The sequence below is a fragment of the Coturnix japonica genome, chromosome 5 (assembly GCF_054131305.1).
Source record: "Coturnix japonica strain WE chromosome 5, WE-NBRP24, whole genome shotgun sequence".
Taxonomy (NCBI): Eukaryota; Metazoa; Chordata; class Aves; order Galliformes; family Phasianidae; genus Coturnix; species Coturnix japonica.
The window spans coordinates 53,559,575-53,577,739 of NC_140667.1; the positions used below are offsets into that span (position 1 = coordinate 53,559,575).

Here is an 18,165-nt window from a genome sequence, read left to right on the forward strand (position 1 = left end):
ATCCCATTTTCTTTCCTTTTTCATCTGGAAGTTCCTTAACCGCTCTCCTTGAACATCTGGTTGTTAACCTCAGCTTCCCCTTGCATATTGCTCCCTTCAGCAGAAGGTATTGTCATTACATCTGAGGCTTCTTGTTAGAGCTGCAGTCCAGCTTGGAAGCTGTGCACTGATTACACTGAAATAAACAGAGGAAGCTGATCTGACCAATGTTACTGTGCTGGAATGAACTTCTGGTTTTACAGATGGCTTCAGAAAGATAAAAGGCAAGTCAGTAAGAGCTCTTCACGGAATCACAGAATGGCTTGGGTTGGAAGGGACCTCAAGGATCACGAAGCTACAACCCCCTACCACAGGCAGGGCCACCAACCTCCACACTGATACCAGCCCAGGCTGCCCAGGGCCCCATCCAACCTGGCCTTGAACACCTCCAGGGATGGACGGGGCATCCACAGCCTCTCTGGGCAGCTGTTCCAGCACCTCACCACTCTCATAGTAAAGATCTTCCCCCAATATCCAACCTCAGTCTTCCCTCCTTCAACTTCAAACCATTTCCCCTTGTCCTGCTGCTATCTACCCTTTCAAAGAGTTGATTCCCCTCCTGCTTATAGGATCCCTTTAGGTACTGAAAGGCTGTACCTCTTCTTAGTGTTGAACACTGTGCAATGCATAGTGGTAAGGGGGGATTTGAGGATCTGGTGTATGCACAATACTAGTGGCTTGCTGGTCCTAGGCTTGGACTCTGACCACTGTTGTTACTTGGTATCTCTATGGCTAAATGGAGTGACTGTTACAAAGGGGTATGGGATGTGCCAAAAAGATCCTTAATAACTTCAATAGCGGCTCTTACATTGTTGTTCTTCAGACAAGACTGGAGGAATGTTCCCTCTGCTGTGAGTCACACTTTATTTACCAGCGTGACTCATACGATGAGCTTGGCAGTAAACCTCCACCCCACCCTGAAACTGCTGTTGTCTGATGGGGAAGTGATGAGGTGGGAGAAGCCCTGGGGGGGCTGTGGTCTGTGTGATGGGGTGTGTAGTGTGTGTATGGAGTAGATCTCCCTCGGGTTGGAAGCGTGACAAGGAGATGCAGATTTGGGCCACCCCATGAAACTGTGCAGGCAAAGCAAGTCTTTGAAATGGAGGAGGGGGGAAGTTTTGCTTCTTCCAGCCTTATTTCTGAGCCCCCTCCTGACCCCCTCCATCAGGGTCAGGCACTCCTGGGTTGTCAGCATTCTCTAGTGTTGCCTAGTGGATAGATCATTGAACTGGCACTTTTAGTCACTTATGCACAAGCCTTCCCAGCCTGGCCATGCAATTCCTACTCTTGTGTTTCCCCTTTAGAGAGAACCAAAGCACCACTTGGCAGCTAAGGCTGAAACATTGACCTGTTATCTGGGACTTCCAGCAGCAGTCTTAAACCCTATTGTAACTCATTTATAGGGCCACAGCCTGTAGGTCATGGACAGCTTTCCTGTGTATTCTTGCACATCAGAAATGACTCAGAGTCATTATCCTGAGGTTCCATTTCTAAAGCAAGAACTCAGCTTCTACCACATCCAAATACAGCTTGTATCTCAACCACAAACAAATTTTACTTGGAGAATTGCTTTTTATTTCTTCAAAGTAATCACCCAGGAAGGCGCTGCTGTCACAGCTCTCTGAGGAGTGCTGGGCTTGTGTTAAAGGCACAGCTCAGTGATTAAATCATGGAGGTCAGGACGCTGGTGAGGGTGATGTCCCCAGCGATGCAGAGCTTGGTCACCTCGTTCAGCCTCTTCTCACGGAAGTTGAACTGCAGCAGATGAGCATCGTTGGCTGCCACCTTGAAGTGATCCCCTTCACAGAGCACCTGGAGCTGGAATAGAAACATCAAGTGAGCCAGAATGGAACCAAGGAGCACCGGTCTTTGCTGCACTGCAGGACAGAGCCTGACAGCAACATGCCCCACAGCTGCACAGTGACAGCAGAAAGAATGCAATGAGAAATGGGAAGAACAGCTTTTCTTTCCTTCTTTTATTGTTACCTTGAAGGGGGACCCAGGTTCAAATGGGAACCTAGGAGCTGTTCTCTCCTCTTTCCCCCAGTTGTTGTTGATCATTGAGTTACAGACAATGACCCTTTTGTGGTCTTCATTGAAACGGGGGTTGAAGTGGAAGGCGATGTCTTGTCCCCTCTTGAAATCCAGCGAGAACCTGCCAAGGCAACAATCAAAGAGCTGCTTTTTCAGGTAACGACAGAGCAGTGCTGGAGGATTTAAGAGACTATTTTGTGTCACGTTTGATTTCAGAGAAGCTGGATGTCATTCAGAAAGTGAACTCTGCCCCTTAACGCTGCTGCAGCCCGTCTGTACCTGTTGGGATTTGGGTTGATGGTCCCAGTGATGGTTATGAGCAGCCGAGGCACCAGGCCTGATGGCAGGGGCAGATCGTAGGGGACTTTCTGCAGAGGACAAGGATGTGGTGTGAGCACAACAGCAGGTTAACGAGCAGCACAGGACTGTCAGACAAGGGCTGGGTGTTGGCGTGACAGCAATGTGACAGCAATGTGACTGACTGCTCATGCAACCTGCTGAGGACATTCAGCTCCAGGTCCCTCCCACAACCCAGCTCAATGAGGAACTGCTGAACCAGAAACCCTTGAAATAGGACAGAGCTGTTACCAGTGGAGCGGATGGAGTTCCAGAGTATGGTCCTGCTGGTCCTCCAGGGTATGGTCCTGGTGGTCCATGGTGTGGTCCTGGAGGTCCATGATGTGGTCCTGGAGGTCCATGGTGTGGTCCTGGAGGTCCATGATGTCCTGGTGGTCCATGATGTCCTGGAGGTCCATGATGTGGTCCCGGTGCCCCCGGGTACGGTCCTGGTGCTCCAGGGTATCCAGCACCTGGGTACCCAGGGTACGGTGGAAAGGCCCCAGGTCCCGGGGGCTGGTTCCAGCCCTGGGGTGGGGGGGCACCAGGGTTGTGAGCAGGCAGAGCATCGGAGAGCTGGGGATGGAGGGGAGAGGAGGAGGGGGAAGAGAAGCAGAATCCAGTGGGGCTGCCAGCACCTGACCTGCATGGCCTGCACAACACCGGGTGCTGGTGCTGAGAGCCCCAAAGTCCTTGAATGCACCTTGATTGGTGTTACACGGATTGGCAGCAACGTGGAATCATAGAATCACCAAATCATTACGGTTGGAAAAGACCTTCACAATCAGCATCCGCCCTCAGTGCCACATCCCCAACTTCCCAAACACCCGCAGTGATGATTTCCCCACTGCAGGTCCCCACCTCCGTGCAGTGCCCCCACAGAGCCCTGTGTGTTGGAAGGAGCCGATACTCACAGAGAAACCGTCTGACATTGTCCTATAACAAAAAAGACAAAGGATGGGAAGTCGTTTTATTGCCCTCCCAGCTTACACGGCTGGTTGTGATTCACCATCTACACCATAACCAGGCCCAGAGGTGCCACACGGTTCCAAACCCAAAGAGCCTGGTCTGCAGCTGGGATGGGATGGGAGAGGAGGGTCCTATAGGGGGACCCCCCTGTGCCATCCCTATGGGGACACGTGGGCTGCGATGGGATTTACAGCCACCCCAAAAGGCGAAGCTGCGCCGTGCAGAAACACTGCGGCCTGAGGCTGAATTGCTGCTATCAAAGAGTGCATTCATGAGCAAAGAGAGAAGGGGGGGAAATAAACGGGGAGAGGCAGAAATGGGAGGGAAAAAGGAAAATTCCGAATGGAAAGTGGCAAAGTTTAGTTCTCTTCTAAAGCAACACTGAGCAACACCAAGGGCTGAGTAACACCAAGGGCTGAGTAAACCCAGCCGGGCTGCTACAGCAATACGGAAATCAAGCTGAGTTTCCCCAGCACCAAACTCTTTCCCCAGCAAAATGCAATGCAGAGCCTGCGTGACTTTCAAGCAGTGACTTTCAAGCAGTGACTTGAAGCAGTGACTTCCAAGCAGCCCTTCAGGCACCAACTGGCAGCGATGACTTTCAGCTGCCCCCACTTTGCCGTGCAGGATTTTGCCCTCTGCTTTTCCCACCCCTCTGCTTCCCATGGTGCAGGACGGGCCTCTCCAAGTTGGGCTGTCCCAGCACGGCCAGGCAGGTGCCAACGAACCCCCCGAGTCCTGAAAGTCCCACTTTATAATTCATAGAGCGGTTAAGGCTGGAAAAGACATCTAAGATCATCGAGTCCAAACCGTGTCGACACCCGGCTCAGCCTTTGGGAGAACCCTTCATTGGGAAACCATTTGGGTTTAGAAGCAAAGCAACGTGCAGGATGGGGGGCAAAGCCGTACAACCCAACTGCCCAGGGGTGGCAGCTCCGTCCAACCCGGTACCCGCAGTCCCAGAGCTCCCCTACTCCCCTACCTGCAGCTGTCGGGCCGCTCACCAAGGCGGGGTGTCGGGCTCTATGTTGGGGCCGGGCAATATCCCCACCCGGAGCTGCCCGGCCCCGGGGCGGAGCACAGAGCACGGAGCATTGAGCACAGAGCAGAGCCCAGCCCCACGGGCAGCGCAGCACCACGACACCCGCGGCGTCCCCTCCCAGCTGTTAGAAACGTCACCACATCGAGAACCGAGGGCTCGGACGCATCGATGGCTCCGGCTCATTGCGGGTCATCACCCACCACGGCAGCGCCCGGCGTGAGTCATGGGATCATAGAGCCATAAAACCAACAAGGCTGGGAAAGAACTCGGAGAACGAGCGGCAGCCGATGGCCCAGGGCAGGAGACCAGCACAGCGGGTTGGACTCACTCCTGATTGATCAGATGGAGCCATGGCAGCTGTGCTGTGCTATGCAATGCAATGCAGTGCTATGCAATGCAGTGCTATGCTGTGCTGTGCTGTGCTGTGCTGTGCTGTGCTGTGCTATGCAATGCAATGCAGTGCTATGCAATGCAGTGCTATGCTGTGCTGTGCTGTGCTGTGCTATGCAATGCTATGCAATGCAGTGCTGTGCTATGCAGTGCTGTGCTGTGCAGTGCAGTGCAGGCTGATGGTGCACAGCCCAGGATGGGGCTCTTTTCCGAGAGGTTCTCCTGTTTTTCTCCTCCTGCTGCAGTTACACAACGGCCACAGTGTTACGAAATCAGAACTGAAAACAGGAAACGGAATCTGAGCGTGGCTCCGTTCCTTCGTTCACCTGAACGGGCTCAAAAAGCCTTTGCACGCAGCGCCGTGGGGCAGCTGCAGCATCGAGGAACGGAACTGCGGGGCTGATGGGTTGGTTCCAACCCCCCCGGGTTTATCCCATAGCATTGTTTGATGGCAATCCTGAATCAAACCGGAGCTGAGCAGTGCAGCTGAGCCCTGTGCGCTCCCCCACCCCCTGCGCTGCTTTCCCAGGACATCCCGGCACCGCCGCACCTTAAAGCAGCGCCCAGCACTCCGCATTTCCCTCTAGGAACGGCCCTTGATAGGCTGCCCTGCAATCATCCACAGAGCTTCAGCCTGTTAAACTCCGTTTATTGAGGGGATTTGGCGTGATTGCCTCGTAGCGATGTTTGCTGTGCGGCTGCCAGCTGGGTCAATGGGCTGCACAGCTCAGGTTGGGAAGGGAGGAGAGGGCAAAGAGGTCGTTGAAGATGAAGAAGTGCGTAAAACCAAGTGGGGGATGTGGCTCTGGGCAGCCTGGGCTGCTGGTTGGTACCTGCACACAGCAGGGTTGGAGCTGGATGAACATTATGGGCCTTTACAACCCATTCTGTGATTCTGTGTGTTTCTGTCATCCCTGAGGACACTGAATTCCCCCAGAGGCAAAAGTCCCCACCTGAATGGGAGAGTTATTTACATGGGCTTAAATCACATCAAACCCAGAAACTGCTGACTGGAAATGAATGATTCCCGTCTATTTTATAGGGCTGTTTGGATTTTAGTGAGCCCATAAAACTGCAAACCACCCAGGCTGGCAAAAACCTTCGAGGTCATTGAGTCCAACCATCAGCCCTAGCAGTGAACCCCACCTCCCTGCACCTCCAGGGATGGGGAGCTCCATCACCGCCCCAGTGCCTGACCCAGCCCATCTGCACCAAGAAGCTCCTCCATGGCCAACCAAAGCCTCTCCAGCACAACTGGAAACTGTGTTCTCACACCCCCTCATTTAACACCTAAGAGACCAAAAGCTGCTCATTGCCGACCTGCTGCCTTTGTAGATCCTTTCTGCTGGGCAATAAGAGCACAGGCCAAAAGAACCTCAAGCAATTGGTGTCAGTGAAGGTCAACCACAGCCCCCAACCCCCTCTGAATCCAATGCAGTTGGATACAGGTCTATGCAGAGTTTCAGTGCCATCTCCTGTGCAACCCAAAGGCACCGTGTGATGAATCCAGGATCCACCCCAGCACAGCAGCTCACCTCACCCCCAAACAGCGCCGTATTTCTCTCCTATTACTTATTAAATCCATTGGGTGCACTGATGGAGACGTCTCAAGCTGAGTTCCCCCAGGAGGGCTCTCAAACAGCAGCACTGCTCTCTGCAGGGCTCACTACGTGCAGCCAGCAGCTCGTTTACTCAGCAGCTCATTGTGCCCTTTAGAGCTTGTGGTTGATGAGCAGCTTTTGCTCCGTGTCACCCCATAGAGAGACACCCTTTATCAGACACTGGAGAGCAGCAGCAGAGCACCATCCAGTGCCAGCTCAGCTGCGTTCAGCTCTTGCGCTACCAGATCCAACTCATGGCCAATGGCTCATCGCGTTAATGTGGAGTTTGGCGACCCCTGGTGGTGGCAGGAGATTGGATCACCCTTCCAACCCAAACCATCCTGATTCACGCACAGCCCTGACCACAAAAGGAAGAGGAAGAAACACAGCAGTCAAATAATTGTGAGTTTATATTCAGTCGTTGCAAACCAAGGATGTCCTGTTTCTTTACTGTTTAATTCAAGGCAAGAGAGAAAGAGAAAGAAAGAGAGAGAGCTACACAAGCACGTCCAAGGCTGTGAGTGAAGAACAGTGAACACAACAGTCTTGAAAATACGTTTAATGTCTAATCTGATACAAAAGTGACAGCATCTCCAAAATATATCAAATCCTGGATTGATCGGACAGCGAGAGCCCGGCTAAAGGAAATACAGCAGCAGGTGAGAAATCTCTACTCCAAAATGTGATTGATTGATTGCTTCTATTTCATGTCGGAAACCAAGGCGGGATGGCGAACCTCAAAGCACAGAACTGACTTCTCAGCGATCGAACTCAAAGGATGCATAGAAATGGTGGAACTCCATTGCAAAAAGCGCCAGGCCAGAAGTTGCTCACACTCACTCGACAGAACGTGGGATAAAGTTACTACACGGCATATAGTGACAGCTCGAGTTTTTACACCATAGATTGAACAGGAATACCCTTTTTTTTCCACTGCTAGGCAAAGAACTTGGCTCACAAAAACAAAGGGCTTATGAAACAGTTCTCGTAACCTCAAGAAATACGAATATACATTGGAGGGGGGAAAAAAAACAAACCTAAAACATCCCATATATAGTGAATTTGAGCCTAAATGTTCCAGTAATAAACCCTGCCTACTTCAGGAAGAAGCTGCACACCCGGTTACCAGCACAAATCCCCTCCTGAGTCACTCCTTGTTTGCTGCTCTCTCCTTTCCTACCTCTTCCTGCTCCCCCCAAGGACACACGGGTGCAGCGTGAAACCAGAGCGTGCTGCACGACCTGCTCCCGTGGGGCAGCTGTTGTTCATCACATTGGTTTATAACCTAAGGCTGCAGGTACTGAAATTAAAAGCACTTGAGCAGACGTAGGCAGTGTTCTACTGTGTTTAACTGTAATTGGTCTTGCCGAGATCGAAGCGCAGCATGCTGCTGGGGAGGCCCAGGGGTTTGTTTAAGGTAATACTGACACTTTGGGTTCTGATTCCTCGGGTTGGAGCTGGCTTTTATACCCAAGCATTTCTCTTCAGGTCCAGTACTGTCTTCCCATCCTTAGAAGATAAAAGATGCATGTACCTTCAGCTTTTGGGGCAGATTAAAAGGAGCCACAGCTCCCATTCTGCAAAGCTTTGCCATGAGGGCTGGGCCAGCCAACAGGCACCACCAGCAGGTCACCCCACTTGTTCTGAGGAAGTTCATCGTACGCATGCAGGAAGCCATGGGAAGGTATGGGAAGCAAATGAACTTGCTTTCACAGTTCCACAATACAAAGACTCCCTAACGAGCTACCATGTTAAGCAATATCAGTTCCTAATTCTACCTACAGAGGCTATGTCAGGATACCCCCATCTGGGGACAAACAAAATGTCCATGGTGAAATCCAGGCTATGAAGCACCACCAGAGCTCCTCACCAACACGTGGCCGTGCCTCAGTAACGTTACACCAGCAGACACCCCAGCACAGATATGGCAAGAATTTAACACTGCAGTGCCCCCCAGAGCAGGGACAGCCACACAGCAGCACACAGGCTTCGAAACATTCAGTTCTTCCCCAGCTTTGCTTTCTCAGTGAGGTATGCAGGCAGCCGGCTGGGCACAGAGCGCTGCTCTCCATTCCCATGTTCAGTGGAGCCCCAATGAGACGTGCTCGCCCCAAGCTGTGGCAGTAAGGATGGCACAGGGGATCTGCGAGGCCCCACCAAAACCTGCTGGGAATGGAATGGACCGGGCTGCTTTTGTTCAGCTTTGAAGCTCGAGTTCAGTTTCTATGGACTCTGACAACACCTGCTGAGTTTACACAACCCGGCAGAGCAGTCAGATTTGAAACAACCAGAAGTCAGGTTAGAATACAGGGAAGTACTTTACCTATATGGGAATGAAATCTTTACACAGACCAAGTCAAACCTCCAACCAGCACAGAACGAGAACCAGGCAAAACGAAAAGTCCTCATTGGCATGCACGAAACTCACACTGCTTGATTCAAAGGGAGCTGCACATCCAGGTCACTCTGCGTGCACAGAAATACCTGTCTGCAAAAGCCAGCAGGGTGCTGACCAGTCAGAGCAAGCATTTCCAAGCACGTCTTCTCCTCCTCAGTCCTGGAATGAACAATCCTGGTGGGTATATACAAAATGCTGAGGAAGCCATCCGAGTTCACGCGCTCCGTCTCTTCCGTCGCCCATTAGTGCAGCACGTTCCAAAATGACATTTCTTGACAAAAATCTCGTAATATTCTTTTATTGGACATTGTTTAGAATAACCTGCAAACAGACAAGGTGTGACCAGCCATCCATCAGCAGCCAGCATCAGTCTGGCAACAAGACTTAAAAGCATTCGTGGATATTTCAGCTGCTTTTTGACTCGCGAGTCCTCGTGCCCGACTCTTTGGAATCCTCACTTGGCAGCTCTCCTTCCCCCCAAGGGATGTTTGCCAGAGTAAGAACCACAGATTTCAGCTTCTCTTCTGCTCTTCGTAGCTCGTTTATATTAAACCAAACAATTACACCAGCATACGAGCAAGTTAATGTTATGCAAATTGCTAAACTGCTCCTTCATACCTCAAATGCACATACAAGAGGCAAGTATTCTTCATAGCCCCAAACATTACTGAAACAAAAACTGTAAAAATCTCTGTAAGTAGTGGATGAAGGTGGAAAGCTACAGTACTTTGTTGCCCAGAACGTATTCAACGGTAAGGCTGCAAGAGACAATGAGAATTCATGGTCATTACAGGGCCTTCACCAAGCGGTTCATTCACAGTTACAAAGCTCCTTAGCTAGAGAACATTCAAGTTGACAGTGTGTTATTCCCTTATGTGTCCTGGGAGCAATCTCTCCACACTGCACAGACTAGAGTAGCTTTCATATCTCAGTGTTACACTGCAAGGCTTTTCCCCCCTTTATTTTTCTCTGTCTTTTAAAGGCTTCCCAAGAAGTGGAAAGACCACAACAGTGCAACACCAGCTTGACAGAATGTGGCCATTCTGACACATGCAGTTAAATGTTTAAGCAGAAAACTGGCTGCTAATCCACTGACTACATGGATAAGCCCTTAGAGTTCTTACCTGCATCAATAGGTCTGACACTACCCAATTTCCATGCTTAAAAGTGTCAAGATTTAAGTCATTGATGACAAAAACTAAATCCTAGAACTGTCTGGCTTGAAAAGGACCACAACCATCACCCAGTTCCAACCCCCCTGCTACATACAGGGTCACCAACCACCAGACCAGGCTGCCCAGAGCCACATCCAGCGTATATACTCACATGGGGACCACCTGGCATTGATGGAGCACCAGCAGGACCAGATGGCACTTGAAAAGGATTAGGGGGCGTAGGATACAGTCCTGGAGCCGGGTACGATCCTGTGGGTGGAGGAAACGGACCTGGCGGTGAAGGTCCCCACGTTCCAGGTGGGACTGTACCCCATGGTACTGTTGGCGCTGCCCCTGGAGTCTGGGTGGGAGCAGAGTATGGCCCCGGGGGTGGATATGGCATGCTGGGTGCAGGATACTGCCCTCCCATTGTCGGTCCCCATGCTCCAGAGGGCATGGATCCCCACGGCCCAACGGGAGCGGGAGGCGCAGCTGGCTCCGTCGGACCGCCATAAGGTCTTGGAAGCTCTGGAAAGGGCATGTTTGGCGGAGGATACTGCCCCGGTGGGACGGGACCTGGCACTGCTGGGGGTGGATATGGACCTCCGGGAGGAGGGCAAGAGGGTCCGGTAGGAGGAGGAGGAAATGGAGCAGGCGGTCCAGGGGGCATTGAAGGATACATTCCTGTAGGCGGGGGGCCGAAGGGCACGTTGGAAGCGGACGTGTTTGGCGGCAGCGCTGTGGGCCCAGCAGGGGGAGCGCTCGGGTTGTTCCAAGGATTCGATGGCGGCCAACCCTGCGGCGGCTGGGAGGGCTGCTGGCCGGGTTTGGCACTGCTCACTTTGGAGGTTTTAGCAGGAGACTGATCAGGTAAAGCATCTGCCAACTGAGAGAGAGAGCAGTCGTGAGCATGGGAGATACCTGCTGGAGGGGATGGTTGCCCACAGTCACCCACTATCCGTATGCATTTCAGTTGCCAGAATGGGAGGAGAAAGAGCTACATGCTGCTGCACAGAGAGCACTACATTCACTTTGTGCAGCTTCTGTCATTAAAGAAGAAGCATCCTGACATGCCACAGCTCTAAAGCCAAAGATAAAAGGCAACCCTCAGCAATAAACAACCCCAGTACAAACCCAGGAAGAAGAATGTGCAGTAAGTTTCCATTGTAGCTACTCTGGTGCTATTAGGACAGCACCCCCCTGTGAGAACCACCACAGAAAAGAACCTTCGAGGCACCTGAATTCACACCCGGAGGCCACAGTCTGTTACCTCTGCCCCAGAGCAAAGAGCTGTTAGTGCAATGCCCAGGCAGTCATCTCAGCTGCGCGCTGCCCTTCTTCTCATAGAAGCGTCTGAACAGAACGAAGCAACTGGCACCTTCGGGAACAAAAAGCCGTTACTTACCGAAAAATCATCAGTTCCAGACATTATGCTGAAAAGCAAGGTAAAATAAAGTGAAATTCCTTGAAAAGAAAGTACATTGAGGATGAGTTCAGCAAGGATTCAATATCGGTCTCATTCAAACCCAAAGGGACGTCCAGCTGGCAGAGCCTCAAACATGGTTCCATCCCATTGACTGGGGTCCATACACACAGCAGCCACCCAAATGCTCTCCCTCAATACAGCCTCCACCTCAGCTCAGATGGGATCCATGCAGTGTTAATTGCTCATAGTATCAATGGCTCAGGACACTAAGATAAACTATTTCAGGTATTCATGCCCAACAAGCAGCCCCTACAGCAATGCCAGCAGGTATCCAGGCTCTTTTCTAAACCAGGAGAAGTTGTTGAAGTCAATGCCCCTAAAATTAAACACCATCACACCCCCATTCGGGTCTTATTTTCAGAAGTACTAAATGTGGGTTTTAAATGCACTAAAAGTCTGTGGATGCTCCTATTTGCTTCCACTAACTTCAGCTAAGCAGTATTGAATGCAGACAGAAGGAAGGCCCCTGTGCTGCTCTGCTCATTATTGTGTGCTCTTCCCACTCCCTTTCAGCCCTTCCTTCTCCATGCTGATATGGAGCTGATGCCACTGACCCTTGCTTAGCACCTGCTCCATCCCCTCGTGTATCCTCACTGCTTCTCTTTGAGGTTTCTCCAATGCTTTTGTAGCTCTTAAGATGAATGACAAGAAAGAGCCAGAATGAATCCAAGATTTCAGAGAGCCACTGATTTATACAGTTCCTTAATGACGTTCTGGTTCGCCCTCTATTTCCTGCCCAACACTTAATGTTTGATCTTCTTTTTGTTCACTGCTGAAACTGACTCCTGCAGCAGTACTTTATTCTTCAGTGTTAAGGGTCAGCCCGTCGTTTTATATATGAAGCGATGCGTGTCATTTCACATTCAAGAGCTCTGAATCACATCACATTTATCTCTATGGAATTACGTTTGCCATTTTATTACCTAAGCTTTACTTTCCTGACAGCACCACACATTTCCCAGCAACGATCCCACCAGGCAACCAAAGCCCTGCAGAAACAGAGTGAACTTCATCTGTAGGTGAAGTTATGGGATGGCACAGACCATCTGAGAAACAGATCTACAAGGGACTGGAAAACACTATGGAGAGAGTTAGAATATATGCTGCAAGGGGGAGAGGGAAGAGAGGAGTCAGACCCAAAGGGTAACCTGGAAGGAAATCCCATCATCTGTATGAGAAATGGTAATGAATGGAAGCTGAAGTAATGGATGGCTACGGCAGAAAGAGCCCTGCCTGCAACATGCCAGCAAAAATCCCCCATATTTACCAGCTGATGGTTTCCAAAGGCTTCTGTGCTGTGAAAATTAAGGAAACAATTCTGCTGTGTGGCTGTTAGGAGAAAGCCTGCAGCAAAGCGGAGCTCCTGATAAGATTTAGTGGCTCTCTCACTTTGGCAAGCAGACGGGAGCAACATTTGGCATAACTGAGACAGAGCCAAGCGTGTCAAGGATCCTCAGGCAGACAGGATGGCCCACTTTGGGGACGCTTTTCAAACACCCATTTCATCTGCACGCTGCCACCGTCATTTAATAAGGGAGTCATTCTGGTCCTGGTAGGCACATACAACATACAAACCCATCTAGAATCCATACGCCATCCCAGCTGCACAGCACAACTCCAATCAAGACCTCAGTGGAGCTATCAGTTCTATTACAGGAGCACGGCACGGGGCATCCACGTGCTCAGAAATAGAGTCTGACATTGCTGGACTGGAGACCTCAGGGTCCCCACTGCCAACACACGGGCTCACCATCTCAGAATATACACTGCTGCATTGATGAGGCTTTGAGTGACCACATGGTTAACAAATGGGCTTGGAGCTCCTGCACTGTATAGAGAAAAGCTGGTCCATGGATCAGACATTTCCTACTGCCATATTTAAGCTCTACTTCAGATTGCGTTTCCTTGGGGCAGAGGAGAAAAGTAGAGTGAATGGAAGGAGGAAGATTCAAGGAGTTTAAGTAACGTGGCAGGCAGGAGAAAGACTACTGAACTAACAGCATTAAATCCCAAGTCCTGCTTGCATCCACACTGCTGCAAGACAACATTTCCTTTGTGCTGTGCTGGCCAACGCCCCTGGCAGCACCCTTTGCTTTGCACAAGTGCTCAGCCTGCAGCTCCAGACACAACCCAGGGCCAGAAGCATCAAATCGAAGTGAGGCAAAAGAGCAAAGATGTCTGAGATAAAGCAAAGGACAGGAGTGAGGAGCAGAAATCCCCCACCCTTTGCCCTGAACTGAAACTTGACATGGAGGATTTCCAGCACACCTACCCTGAAACTACAGACAAAGCAGCCTGCAGACAAGAGTCCAAGGCCCCCAGGGCAGCCATCAAGTTGCCACTAATCACTGGAATTTAACAACATGCAGGTAAGAATGGCAGGTTATCAGGCAGGACAAAGGCTGAGATGTGCAGCACTGCCAGGCCAATCCTACCTGCAGTATTGAACACCATGTGAATCCATGGCCAGCTTCAGAGAGCTCTGTGAAAACCCCCTGGGGTTGATGCTCCATGTGGCAAATTAAATCCTTCAGCCTCCGCCCTAAAACAGCCCAAAGTGTTTTTTCGGCTCTGAGTCCCCTCTGCTCCCACCAGAACCACATGGAAATGAGCGATGCAGGAGCATTTTTCCCATGCTCTTGCCCTCCCTGGCTTTTCTCCATCACCGGTCCCTGGTGACTGCCATTAGAATGAGCTGCCCCAAACCCTTCTTTCTTCTTTTGCTAAAGCAACTCAAACTGCTTTCATAACTTCATCAGCTGCACGGCACTTTGCTCACTATTGATGTGACAGATTCAGTTCCCATCTCCAAGATCACAGAATCACAGACTATCCCTGGTTGGAAGGGACCTCAAGGATCACGAAGCTCCAACCCCCCACCACAGGCAGGGCCACCAACCTCCACATTGATACCAGCCCAGGCTGCCCAGGGCCCCATCCAGCCTGGCCTTGAACACCTCCAGGGATGGACGGGGCATCCACAGCCTCTCTGGGCAGCTGTTCCAGCACCTCACCACTCTCACAGTAAAGATCTTCCCCCAATATCCAACCTAAATCCTCCCTCCTTCAACTTCAATCCATTTCCCCTTGTCCTGCTGTTATCTGCCCTTTCAGAGTTGCCTCCCCTGAGATCATCTTCCAAACAACAACAGAAAACCTCAGTGCAACAACAGGCACAGCTGCATTTCCACTGGGTGGCACAGCTCTATCAGCAAAGAGCTTCTTCTGTCACTGTGACATGACTAATGCCTACCAGCAAAACCTCATCTACAACAGGAGTCCTGCCCACATAACTGTAACTATCCAACACAGCTACGCAGATCAAATGGAAAAGAAACCAATGACAGCTTCTACTGCAGCTGCTCCATTTAGGCCTCAAGCACCAGCAGTTTATAGCTGTCCCTTCTCCATTTTTAGGGTCTAAAAGATCATCTAAAAGATGCCACACTCGAGCACTGTGCAACCATTTAGACTGACCTGCCTTTACCCATTAGGAGAATAAATGGCAGTCAGACCGAAGATGAAAAGCAACAGATTCATAGTTAGCAGCTGCTTTCGATGCGCTGATCTTTCTGTTCTTTCCTACGCCTGCTTTGACGGAAAAGAAGGCAGAAGGAGGGTTTTTAGGCTTCAGATTGTCAGCACTGATCTCATCCACAATGACAACCACAATGATGCTCGTTAGCGCCTTTGCTATAAATTACCCACTACCAGAAAAAACAATTCAAAACACAAGTCTTACCAGTTTCCAAGACCTGTAAAATATACAGCCAGAAGGAATTGTAAGCTGTTCTGTTCCTTCATATAAGACAAGCTGTTCCGTTTCACAGCTGACCCCCCTTCCTAAGATGAGACCTGATCACTTCAGGTGCTTACAAACAGATGATGCCCAAACCAGCGACTAGAAATCACTGCTGAGAACTGCAAGTGTCCATTGCCAAAGCTCAATCCTGGCCACAACTTACGAGCAAGTTTTCCACCCAGAGGGTGGTGACGCACTGGAACAGGTTGCCCAAGGAGGCTGTGGATGCCCCATCCCTGCAGGCATTCAAGGCCAGGCTGGATGTGGCTCTGGGCAGCCTGGGCTGCTGGTTGGTGACCCTGCACACAGCAGGGGGTTGGGACTGGGTGATCACCTCCATCTTCCTCCTATCAACTCTATATACTCGTGAATTGTCAGCTAAACATGAGCACTTAGCAAAGGTCCTCCAGCACCGGGTTGTTTTTAAAGCAACACCAAAACTCTGTGTCATCTGCCAGTATCAGCCTCACCGATGACGAACTAAACTCCACACCCTTCTGCAGAGATTCCTTTCCAGGAAGCTTTTCAGGATACAGCCTCAATAAATGGACACGGTTGGTACCTTTTCATGTTTGAATTCACACTGTTAAGATCTGCTTGAATGAACTCCAGCTTCAAAAACACCTACAGTGCCTCTCCTCTCATCGGTCCCACCTAAGGAAGGGAAGCTTTGGGATGTGCCTTTTTAAAGAGCTATTATTTAAAGAATAAAGGCCTTTTTGTTTCCTACATCCCCGGACTAAAAGGTTGAACAAACAGCAGGAGGTGATTCGTGCCTTCCATGGGATGCACCTCAAAATACCCCTTCCCCGGGAGATAAGCAGCTCCCCAGGTAGATCAGCAGCTCATAAGCAGCTCATAAGCAGCTGATAAGCAGTCCAGGGCTCTTCAATAGTGCATTGTGCTCCCTTTGTCAGTGAGTCACCACCTGAGACAACGAAACGACTTCTCACAAGCTACAACAGATTGGGGACATCACAGAACCACAGAACTGTAGGGGCTGGAAGGGACCCCTAGAGATCATCGAGTCCAACCCCATCTCTTCAACCATTTAAGAGGTGGGTTTTTAGGCCCAACTCAGTATCCCTCCCTCCCACTGAAGGTACAGACGCAATAACCGCTTGCATTTCTCTCCACGTAAAACGCTTCACAGTTATTTATACATCATTTCTATACCCATCCACAGGCTGAGCCCAGATCCCCCCAGCACACCCCCCGGCCGCAGCAGGTCGCTCCCCTCCCCCCGAGCCCTATAACGCTGTTCCAGCCCATCCAGCTCAGCTCCCCGCCCCTCCCCTCAGCGCCGCGACCCTCGGCACCGCCCCGCTGCACAGGGCCTGGATGGGCACGGCCCAGCAGCCCCCGGGGGCGGCCCTATGGCTGTAGGGAGGGGCGCTGCACCCCATAGCTCCGTTCCTCCATCCCCACCCCTCATCCCTGTGTGATGGTGCCCGTGTTGGGGCCGGTACCTGCGGTAGAAGCGCAGCGCAGCACAGGCCGGAGTGGAGGCAGCGGGCGGCCCGCAGCACCACCAACACCGCTACGGCAAGGAGGAACAGGAACTGCGTCACACGGCCCGCCCTAACAGCGACAGGAAGGGCGAGCACCAGAAGCACCGCCCGCTGCCATTAACACCGCCCCCATGCCGCCATTACTTCCTTCAGCCCCCACCCCACACACACTGTGCCCTGCCCAGCTGTAGGAGCGACCCCCTGCTGTGTGCAGGGTCACCAACCAGCAGCACAGGCTGCCCAGAGCCACATCCAGCCTGGCCTTGAATGCCTGCAGGGATGGGGATGGGCTGGAACAGCGAGATCATCAAATAAATCACTTTGAAAATCACAGAATTATCAAGGTTGGAAAAGATCTAGAAGATCATCTAGTCCAAGTATTACCAATACTTCCCGCCTAAATCATATTCCTCAACACAACATCCAAAAGTGACGCTGTGCCGAGTTAATAAGTGCTCTTTCTCAAGGCAGAAGCTTGTTGAAGTAAAGATAAAGTCATAAAACTGGTTCAAAGTGCAAATGCGCCCTATTGAGGAGATGAGATGAACTGGATGGAGCTGGAAAGGGAGCGCTGCTGCTTGTTGTGAACCACAGAATGACCCGGGTTGGAAGGGACCTCAAGGATCATGTAGTTCCAACCCCCTGCCTGGCAGGGCCACCAAACATACACCTTTACTAGATCAGGTTGCCCAGGGCCCCGTCCAACCTGGCCTTGAACACCTCCAAGGACAGGGCATCCACAACCTCCCTGGGCAGCCTGTTCCAGGGCCTAACCACTCTCCTAGTGAAGAACTTCCCCCTGACATCCAACCTAAATCTTCCCTCTTTCAACTTAAAACCGTTTCCCCGTGTCCTGCTATTGTCAGCCCTTTCCAAGAGTTTACTCCCCTCCTGGGAGTAAGTTCCCATCAGGTACTGAAAGGCTGCAATGAGGTCACCCCGCAACCTTCTCTTCTCCAGGCTGAACAAACCCAACTCCCTCAGCCTGTCCTCATAGGGGAGGTGCTCCAGCCCCCTGATCATCTTCCTGTCCCTCCTCTGGACCCTTTCCAAAATCTCCATGTCTTTTTTGTACTGAGGGCTCCACACCTGGACACAGTAAGTTATGAGCAGGTGAGCTGTCATGGCAGGCACTGACAGTCGCTGGGGTTCCACTATGGGTGCCTTGTGACAAGGAGTGGATTTCTTGGGGTACATTTTCTTTGCACGCTGGAGCCCTGATCACACATCAGTAGAGCCCTGATCGCACATCAGGCCATTGCACGAGCTGCTTTCAGAGCTCAGAGCTGCAGGTTGTGGCTGGCGGCAGCAGGGACAGTTCCCTTCACTTGTTCTTCAGTGAACAGGAATGAGAAAATTCACATCAGTGAAACCCACCTGACTGTCTCTTCTTCCCCACCCTC

The 18,165-nt window shown here is 51.2% G+C and overlaps 2 protein-coding genes across 7 annotated transcripts; both read right to left on the reverse strand.

Annotated features, from left to right (window-relative positions):
- Window positions 1-1,591: 1,591 nt before the first annotated feature.
- LGALS3 (galectin 3) lies at window positions 1,592-4,393 on the reverse strand. 2 transcript variants are annotated; one of them, XM_085549677.1, is made up of 7 exons: window positions 4,361-4,393; window positions 3,324-3,345; window positions 2,796-2,985; window positions 2,662-2,756; window positions 2,353-2,441; window positions 2,026-2,194; window positions 1,592-1,857 (listed from the first exon to the last, which is right to left on the reverse strand). In XM_085549677.1, the coding sequence occupies exons 2-7, from the start codon at window positions 3,339-3,341 to the stop codon at window positions 1,702-1,704; spliced, it is 717 nt and encodes a 238-aa protein (XP_085405803.1). In that variant the 5' UTR covers window positions 3,342-3,345; window positions 4,361-4,393; the 3' UTR covers window positions 1,592-1,701. The 2 variants fall into 2 exon arrangements, with proteins under 2 accessions (XP_085405803.1, XP_015721351.2); XM_015865865.3 differs by having other exon boundaries at window positions 2,662-2,985.
- Window positions 4,394-6,955: 2,562 nt separating this feature from the next.
- MAPK1IP1L (mitogen-activated protein kinase 1 interacting protein 1 like) lies at window positions 6,956-16,798 on the reverse strand. Of its 5 annotated transcripts, none has more exons than XM_085549678.1 (4): window positions 16,721-16,798; window positions 11,234-11,341; window positions 10,136-10,849; window positions 6,956-9,567 (listed from the first exon to the last, which is right to left on the reverse strand). In XM_085549678.1, the coding sequence occupies exons 3-4, from the start codon at window positions 10,474-10,476 to the stop codon at window positions 9,528-9,530; spliced, it is 381 nt and encodes a 126-aa protein (XP_085405804.1). In that variant the 5' UTR covers window positions 10,477-10,849; window positions 11,234-11,341; window positions 16,721-16,798; the 3' UTR covers window positions 6,956-9,527. The 5 variants fall into 5 exon arrangements, with proteins under 5 accessions (XP_085405804.1, XP_085405805.1, XP_015721350.1 ...); XM_085549679.1 differs by having other exon boundaries at window positions 11,201-11,341; XM_015865864.3 differs by lacking the exon at window positions 11,234-11,341 and adding an exon at window positions 11,369-11,396.
- Between the last annotated feature and the right edge of the window lie 1,367 nt (window positions 16,799-18,165).